Source organism: Pterocles gutturalis, unplaced genomic scaffold (genome assembly GCF_000699245.1).
Source record: "Pterocles gutturalis isolate BGI_N339 unplaced genomic scaffold, ASM69924v1 scaffold6141, whole genome shotgun sequence".
In the NCBI taxonomy this organism is placed as follows: Eukaryota; Metazoa; Chordata; class Aves; order Pterocliformes; family Pteroclidae; genus Pterocles; species Pterocles gutturalis.
The window spans coordinates 41,683-50,690 of NW_010100246.1; the positions used below are offsets into that span (position 1 = coordinate 41,683).

Here is a 9,008-nt window from a genome sequence, read left to right on the forward strand (position 1 = left end):
ACAGCTGGAGAATGGAAACTTATTGCTGGACATTGATGAAAATCTTGTTTCAGTCACTCAGGTAAGGTTGTGACACTAAAAATGTTTTAAGGAAATATAGATGAAATCACCTATAGGAACAGTGCAATTTGAAAATGTTCGGTTTGGGATTAACTTCAGTGGAACGTAGCTAATATCAGATGTGAATAATTTAAAAAAGCGTCATGGGTGAAATCAGTTCTGTAGTGCCAGTGAAATCACAAAAATAAAAGATTTGCTGTCCAGAATCTCATATGCTGCAAGTGGATAAAACGATATCTGTGTCAGAGAAGGTACATTCATTTATTCAGGCTGAGAATTGGGTTGTAGAAAAAAAGCCAGGTCCAGATTTGGGATCCTTTTGTGACTTAAAAATTCCACCTCCAAGTGTTGCAGTTTAAAGGTGTCTCTAGTAAGTAAATGGGGAAGTTGTGTTCCCACTAAATTTCTGTTTACATGCTCTGATGTAATTCTGTAGCTCCCGTTGCACATAAGGTGACTATTCCGTAAGAAATAATTCCCCTATAAACATATTCCTTTTCCTTGGGGAATATTGTGAGTGAGGGTTTATTACAACAAACAATGAAGGCAGCTTTGGTATCACTCTCTCCAGCTGCCTGTTTAGAAATCCACCCGCAGAGTTTCTCTTCAGAGCTTTAACAGAATTATATCTGTGAAGAGTTTCCCGAGATCCATCACCTTAAAGCACTCTGGAGAGTGTTATTATTCCCATTTTACAGAAGTATTGAGGCACAGCGATCTGAGTTGTCACCTTTCAAATACATACCTTGTAATCCTGAGTTCAAAAGTATACTCACATCAATTTTCACTATTGATATGAAACATATAATTTTTTTTCCCACAAAAAAATGTGTAACTTTACAGACACTTTGTTAGTGTAGCCGTGTGTGCCCTGCCCTTGCACATCCCCTCTGGCTTGCTCTCCTGCTTCCTCACCTGGGATGGAACCACTGGAGGATCCTCCTCGAAAGGACACAAGCTATTTCTTAGCAAGCCAGAGAAGAGAAAACAGGGAAAAGCTCAGCAATCATGCGGGAAAAGGGCAGATTGAGGGGTGGTGCTGAAGCAGTTTGGACAGATGAGAAGAGAGTGGCTCTTTCTGTGAGTCAGTGTCACCTGGCATCTCTGGAGCCAGCAGTGCCTACACGAGGCTTGCAGTGATTTCCAAACGAGTGCTGCTGTTGTCGTTATTCCAACTTTTCTGGGCATTTTAACAATATTTACCTGGTGTGTGTTTGCACACACTGCAGGAGTGACTTCACTTGAATGGGAGTACCCTGAAGAAAACATGGATTTTCTTCTTTCTTCCTTCTTCCATTTCCACACAGGGATATATAAGCCCATAAGAGGAAAATATATTGTCATATCAGTAAAGCAATATGATCTATTTAATATAAAACATGATGTGAGGAAACGCTAAATAATTCATCCCTAGGTGCATCGTTAGACATAAAGCTGAGAACCATCCAAGCTGCTAGAAAAATTCCAGATCTAAGCGATCGTAGCATTGCTTTTGTAAATGGGAATAGAGACTGGATTGCAAAAATGCATAAACCTTTGAAATTATTATATTTTTGAATGATAGTCTTATTTCTTAAAGGATCACTTATAATAGAAGGTTTTGGGGAAAAAATCATAGGGCAATTTTGCTCCTGCGTTAGGTTGTGAAGACTGACCAGCCAGCGTGGTTCATGTCCAAAGCGCCACTTGTTGGCTACATGTGCAGGTCAAGACTCAACTGAATTCCAAGCCCATATATGTGATAGGAGAATGCAAGGTCTATGTGCCTAATGTTGGGAGGGGATTCAATGGACTGAGTTAAGATTTGCATTAAGCTCATTCATAATGAGAACTGTGGCTGCCCACATGTGTGGGTGTGATTGAGTATGATACAGGGAAGAAGGAGAGCCAGTAAGCAGAAGAAAGGTAGCGGATAAGGAGCAATTCTTGAGTTCCCATCAAAGCTCTCCAGAGTTGTCACCCTGATAAGGATGGTAGGTGGGTTTTAGGTTTCCTACAGCGCTACAAGGGATCCATGCTTTACCATCCCTGGCCCCCAGTTGAGGTGGTTTGCAGGTGAGGATGGATAGAGAGGGTAGTTTTACTCCAGTACATGTGAAGGAGCTTTGATTACGCAGCCACTCAAGGTGCTCCTTGTTATGAAAGTGCCTCTTCTCTTGTGGCCCAGTTGAGTGAGACCTGGATGGGTGACCTAGTTTGAGACCAATCTGAAGGACGCCCTGAGAAAACTTTTCTAACATGAGTTGAACGTAGAGCTACAAACCTATAATAACCCAGTTGTGCATCCTCCTTCAAGTCCACTTATCCAGGTCACAGCTGTCCCATGGGCAAGGCGAAATCGGGCAGCACTTTCAAAGCCCTTCCCTTCTGTGTCCTTCTGTCACTTCCACTGTCCGCTGACGTGTTTTAAGACCTTGCAATGGGGGTTTAGAAAAGGAGCCAGGGAAAAGGGACTGCCCATAAATCATGCTTGGTGCTCACAGATGTTAAGGGCAGAGCAGTAATGCATCCAGTCCCGTTCTGGATAGTTTTTTAGTTTTTTCATGCTTTATTCATTTTTTTATGGTGGAGAATTCTCAACAGAATGATTTTATAGGGTCAGTTTCTGGCTCTTCGGGCCCATCAGCAATATCAGAATCCCACAGCTTGAACCCATGTGCTTCCTCCATATGGGACTTGACATTTGAAGTGGCTTTTGGGGGATTTATATTGCTAGCTGTTACTAGTTAACTTTGCAAGTTGTAAATAGTTAACTCACAGTTTCTTCTCCTCAAAAGATAAATGAAAATTTTTTTTTTTTTTCTCTTTACAGGCTGTTACCCAACTAGAGCTTTTTGGGGACATGTCCACTCCTCCTGATGTAACCTCTCCCCCAGTGAGTACCCAGGCAAACTGAACTGTGCCTTTTTCTATGTGCTATTTTCAGCACATTTATTGAGCACATTTACAATTCAGGTCATCAGCCATTCCAGTAGGGAGCATTTCAAAGTGGTTTTTATGTTGTGAGAAAATAAAAAGTGAAGCGAATTGAATGTGGAGCCACTGCTTCATGGTGATGTGCGAAAATATCTTCAATTTTTATTTTTCTGATATAGGGCTAGGTGTCACATAAGATATAACCTGAACTGCAGATCTCCTTCCCTGGTGTTTATCAGAGACGCATGCTTCACTGCACTCTGTCTGCACTGCACTGCAGGAGGACCCGGTTATAGCCTTATTTATCATGTCTCTTTGGTTCCACCAAGCATGTATCCCTTCCTTAAAGGAAGGAAGACAAAACATTAGAGAGGGCTGAATGTGTTTTGGGGGCAAAGAAAATTTTCTCAATGTGCTTCTCTGCATCATAAAATGAAAACACAATCATTTTCCTGTGAAGCTTAGCGTAACATTAAGCTTTAGGGAAGTGTGAATATATTGAGAAAACTGAGGTGCTGTGGAGTCAGGAGCCGCACATCTCCGAGGTATTCCGGAGCATGTCTAGGGCTAGATGCTCAAAGTCCTGTCTTCTCATCCTTAGCTTGCTCAGTTAGGTTGGGTTTCTCCTTTAATGTGGACCTCTGGTTCTGATCCTCTTGGCTAACTGGAAGCAGTATTTATCCACTTCTCCATAAATCCTGCGGATACTTCATTTGCCTTTACTGTTTCTTACGTTAATGCCTTGGTCCCTGCCTCTACTGGTTGTCACCTAACACCTAGAATCACAAGTCTGTATGTTCTAGAGAAAGAAATTATGTCAATATTTTTCATGTGTCATATTCCAGCCTTTTTTTTTTTTCTGGTACAAAGTCTCTAATTTTCTGTCTTTTTCTCCTGTCTCCAGCAAATTCTAATGCTCTTGTTTCTGTTGCTTCTTTGCTTCTATATCTTTCGATTCTTTTTGCTTTCTCTTTCTTCCCTCCCTCCAAGCCTGTATTTTTAGAGTTACGGATGATGTGACAGCAAAGCATGTGCTGCAGAAGCTGTGGCTGATCTGTCATCATTGTATTTTATTCCTGTCTTCTTGCAGACTCCTGCTACTCCAGGTGATGCCTTTATCCCATCTTCATCCCAGTCACTTCCTGCTACTACAGACATGTTTGGTTCTGTATCTTTCAGCACTGCTGCCGTACCCTCAGGTAAGAAATCCACTGGAAACAGAGGCTTGACTCAAATCTGGTGATCAGTTCTCAGCTCTGGTTTGCACTTCAGTACCCAGGGCATTAATTTAGTGCAGCAGAAGTGGGGAAGGATGTTGAGGACAGTGCTGCAGGGCAAGGCTTTAACACGCAGGGAGAACATGATTTTGAATTTACCCACATTTTTTAAAACAGAAGCCAAAAAAGTCCCAGGGAGTTGAACCATAGTTCAGCCATCTGGATAACATACCTTCTAGGTACAGTAGCAAAAGAGGAAAAAAAAATTAGCTTAGCTTTGCTTTTTTGGCAGTAGCAATGGCTATCCTGTGGTGTCTCCAATAAACAGAGAACGAGACATGGAGAATTTGATCAAAGGTGTTCCACTTAGTCAAATCCTGATATTTCCTTTAGACTTTCCTGTGTTGCTCGAAGTGTCCAACATTCCACAGCCTGTGTAGCATTGTGCACAGACACGCACAGCATGTGGTTCTGACTGCTGATCTCTCCCCGGGATACTCAGAGCACTGCAAGAGCAGCGCTCTCAGCACCACTCAGGAGGAAAAAGGAGGAGGAGGACCTTGAATCATTCAACAGTGACTTTCTAATTGGGTAACTCCTTCTCTGAGGCTGCGTCACAGCATCTCAGGAAGGTTACACTGATGGGGAAGTGTTTGGGGATAACGTCAGATGAAAACCCTCGCTGCTCGGGTGAGGTTACAGCGGGGGCGAGATAAAAGGACATCTGGAGAATCCATCACAGCCACCTATTGAGATAGATATGTATCTGAGTTACTGTTCTTTTCATCATTCATTAATTTGATCTTTCAAAGTTCAGAAGATACAGGAGGACTCAGAAACACACTCAGGTTAGAAACAGGAGTTTTAAAGCTAAGACAGTATTAAAAAGTAAAAGAGCTTTTCATATTGTAAAGTATTAGCAGTGAATCATTAATTTAAATGTGAAACAGCGTGTCTGTGAAGCATAGTACTTCTGTCAGTGGAACATAATTGTATTATGTGGTTTAATTTGTAACATTCTTTACAGTAGTTTCAGTTTCAGAGCTGTTGGGGTTTTTTTCATTGTAGATAACAAAGCACCTGATTGTATAATTCCTACACAGTCGAACTCTTGGTAGCTTGAAAAGAAGGTTCAGGTCTGACGGGAAGCAGTTATTATTTTAGTGTTAATCTTTAATTTCCTCCCCAACTAGAGAGGTTTTATGCTAGCATCACACCTGAAGCAGTCTATTGTTACTAGGTATGTAGGACAGCAGAAGCTCGGGTCCCTTTTTATGTTCTCGAGTAACCAGGTAATAGCCAAAGGTGGCTTTTTTTTTAATCTGAATTCATCTGGGTTCTTTTGATTATGCAATTTGGGACACTTGCTTTGCTTTTCAGAGTCCCAACGGTTTGAACTGTAACTGTGTCAGAAGAGATGGCACAGAGTCCTTCTCTTGCAAGAAGGTCACACTGTCATTAGAGAGCCCTTGAGCTCTCATCTAACATACACAAAGGTGCTTCTCGGTATCTTGGAACCAGTTTTGTAGCCGTGCCATTAACAGGAGTAGGCTGGTGTTCCAGTCACTCTCCCCAGCAAAGAATAAAAACGAAAAGGATGAGGAACTGCAGCAAAGCTCACTGAGGAAGAGAAGAACCTTTTTGTTCAGACAAGGGGAAGGATTATTGCCAGTATCAACCAAATTGTGGTTTTGTATACAAATATTTGTTCAGCAACGTAAGTTCAACTTCAGTTGAAGTGTCTTCAGTTTTCTTCCTAAGTGCGCTGAAGCTCTGGGATCACAAATGTAGCCTGCATGTTTTTGCTTCATTGTGTAGCTTTTCCTGCATGATCTTGACAGTAGTGTTAAAATCTTTCATCCTTTTTTTTTTCCCCCCTTCTCTCTTTATCCTTTGAAGGTTATGTTGCCATGGGAGCTGTTCTGCCCTCCTTCTGGGGACAGCAACCACTTGTTCAACAGCAGTTGGCCATGGGTGCTCAGCCTCCAGTTGCTCAGGTGATGCAGGGAGGACAGCCGATCGCGTGGGGCCAACCCGGTATTTTTCCTCCTACTCAGCAGCCGTGGCCATCTGTAGCTGGTCAGTTCCAACCAACTGCCTTCATGCCAACACAAACTGTTTTGCCTTTACAAGCAGCCATGTTTCAAGGTACCATTGCTCCTATAGCTACTGTTCCACCCACAAGTGATTCCAACAGATCGAGTCCACAGACAGACAGGTCCAGACAGAAAATGGGAAAAGAAATGTTTAAAGATTTCCAGATGGCTCAGCCTCCACCAGTGCCATCAAGAAAACCAGATCAGCCTTCCCTCAGTTGTACCTCAGAGGCCTTCTCAAGTTACTTTAACAAAGTTGGGATGGCACAGGAAGCAGATGATTGTGATGACTTTGACATCTCTCAGTTAAATTTGACTCCTGTGACTTCCACAACACCATCTACAAACTCACGTGAGTATTTACATGCTTTCAGCCATACCTTTCCTCAGATGTGACTGCTCCTCAAAGCATTTCTTTTTTTTTTTCAATGCAACACAGATATGGACTGAGAACCTTCATGCATGGTCTAGCTTATTAAATGTGTTCCAGCCATAAAGAAAAATATCAGAGAGGAATTTCAGAGACCATTGAAATCAACAGCTCGGATAGCTGCTGTCTGAAATCTAATTTGTAAGAAGACAGTAGTACATTTTCTGTGCTAGGGACAATGCAAGCTGGTTGGAAAATGCCCATGACATTCAGCCTTACAAATTGTTTCACTTACGTCCCATTCAAGCCATACTTTGCAGAAATTAGGGGTTGGGTATTTATTTTAATAGCTTGATGTATTGAACATGTGAGGAAATTAATTGAAGAGCTGTAGAATAAGCTTATCGTGTTCATACCACGGAGATGGGGGATTTTACAGATTGCTGAAAAGAGGAATTCATGAGACACAGATTTACCAGGAGCCAGCCAGAGACCTTCTGTTTCGCTTACCTGCCACAGGGCAGGCGACTCATGCATTGTTAATGTAACGTAGTCTCATCTCCATGGTTCCTAACGACATATGCCAGATGCAGCCAAATTTAATTTGGAAATGGCTGAATGAAATCAGATACATGGAATTGATCATGACTTTGGTGTTCAAATTTACCTTACACCTCCTCGACTGAAAATCATTTCCGGGGGTAATAAAAGTTGGGGGCTCTAAAGCATGAGCAAATTTTGTGCTACTATGTCTTTTTGAACAAATTAACAGATACATATCTGTTGCTGTTACCTTAATCTTTGTTTAGCTCCAACCCCTGCACCCAGACAGAGTTCTCCATCAAAATCATCAGCATCTCATACCAGTGATCCTGCTGCAGATGACCTCTTTGAAGAGGGTTTTGAAAGCCCAAGCAAAAGTGAGGAGCAAGAGCCTGTGAGTAGCACCAAGGTTTCTAAATACTGATTAGCTCTTTCTAGCTAGAAAAGACAGAAGTTACCTAAGTGTTCGGTAGTGTCAGAAATAACTATTCTAACAGTGCTGGCTGGTATTTAAGGGTGAGCTGCAGACAGCATTCACTTCCCAGTTCTGTTTTGATAGCTAAAAGCGTGACATTTGTGTTGATATGCACTAATACTGCATACAAGGAACCCAACTCAGAGTTCATATGTAAGGTTATATATGTTAGTGGTATCCAGTTCCCTTTTTAGCACACCAGCATTCACCTGCTGATGGTAAGGGAGTCCGAGGTAAAACAACAAACATGCTGAGGCTGCAGAAGGAGATGTGAGAGTTTGTGTGTTAGAAGATGATGGTTGATGTTGTCTTGCACATTCTTGCATCCCGGTTGCTTGCCTAGTTACGTTCCTCAGTGTTCTGGCCCTCAGTATGTGATTTCTTTGCCTTAGACTCAGTGGACCAAAGCGGGAAATGTTATCCAAGCAGTGACTTTAAGTCACAGTTGGGTAGATAAGAGCCCAAGTGAGCCAAAGGCAAGAGGGGGACTGTACAAAAAAAGATCCAGTACCTTCTGAAGTCTGTGGCAGCTCCTGCGTGGGCTCCAGCAGGCACTGGTGTGGTCCTTTCCTGCCTGCGTCAGCTGTGGGAAACCATTATGGCTTTTGAGAACATGTCAGTGGTGACACTCACTTTCTGGTTTTCATGAGATAGGATGTACTTGTTATGCCCACAGCATGAAAATAACCTCGTGTTGACTTTTCACTTTCTTATTGTTGAGAAAAAAAGGTGTTATGTTCTTGTATTCTAGCCTGATGAGTCTCAGGCCTCATCCAACAGTGATCCATTTGGTGAGCCAACTGGTGATACTATAAGTCCACAGGTCGGTAGCTAGATAGCACAGGTTGGGGTAGGTATCTGTCCTTTTTTTCTCTACACCTTGAGGTGCTCGCTTATTCTTCCACCAGTGCCTACCATTGCTTTCATGGATGCATGGTTTGTTTTTTCCTTTTCATCTCTTCCGTTTTTCCTCTCCATTATCCACAGTGTATTCCTCATGCTCAGTGATTTGCATGGCTTTTGCCATTCACTAAGTGTTGCAACTTATGCAAATATTTGTGTTTCAGCTGCCTGCATGCTTTAAAGAAATGTAGACTTATTTTCGTTGTCAGATTCTAAGGTGAAATAGGGAACCTGAGCCATTACTAACAGTGCATTAGGCAGAACATTTTTTTGTTATCAAATTCACTCTGGCCTTTAGTCAGATGTAACATATTAAATGGAAGAAAACATCTTACCCACAGACATAACAAACATTAAATGAAATTATGTAATGATTCATGAACACCTCTACCCTAAATCAATGTGATAATCAGTAGAAGAAGCATATT

The 9,008-nt window shown here is 42.0% G+C and overlaps 1 protein-coding gene across 1 annotated transcript in view; it reads left to right on the plus strand.

Annotated features, from left to right (window-relative positions):
• Positions 1–8,512, plus strand: part of DAB1 (Dab, reelin signal transducer, homolog 1 (Drosophila)) — a gene marked incomplete at its 5' end in the record, with an annotated part of 49,028 nt that extends 40,516 nt beyond the window's left edge. Inside the window, 5 exons of the mRNA XM_010078987.1 lie at positions 2,873–2,935; positions 4,067–4,175; positions 6,093–6,641; positions 7,469–7,596; positions 8,429–8,512. Of these exons, the coding sequence (XP_010077289.1) occupies positions 2,873–2,935; positions 4,067–4,175; positions 6,093–6,641; positions 7,469–7,596; positions 8,429–8,512 (933 nt within the window). The remainder of the gene's footprint in view (positions 1–2,872; positions 2,936–4,066; positions 4,176–6,092; positions 6,642–7,468; positions 7,597–8,428) is intronic.
• Between the last annotated feature and the right edge of the window lie 496 nt (positions 8,513–9,008).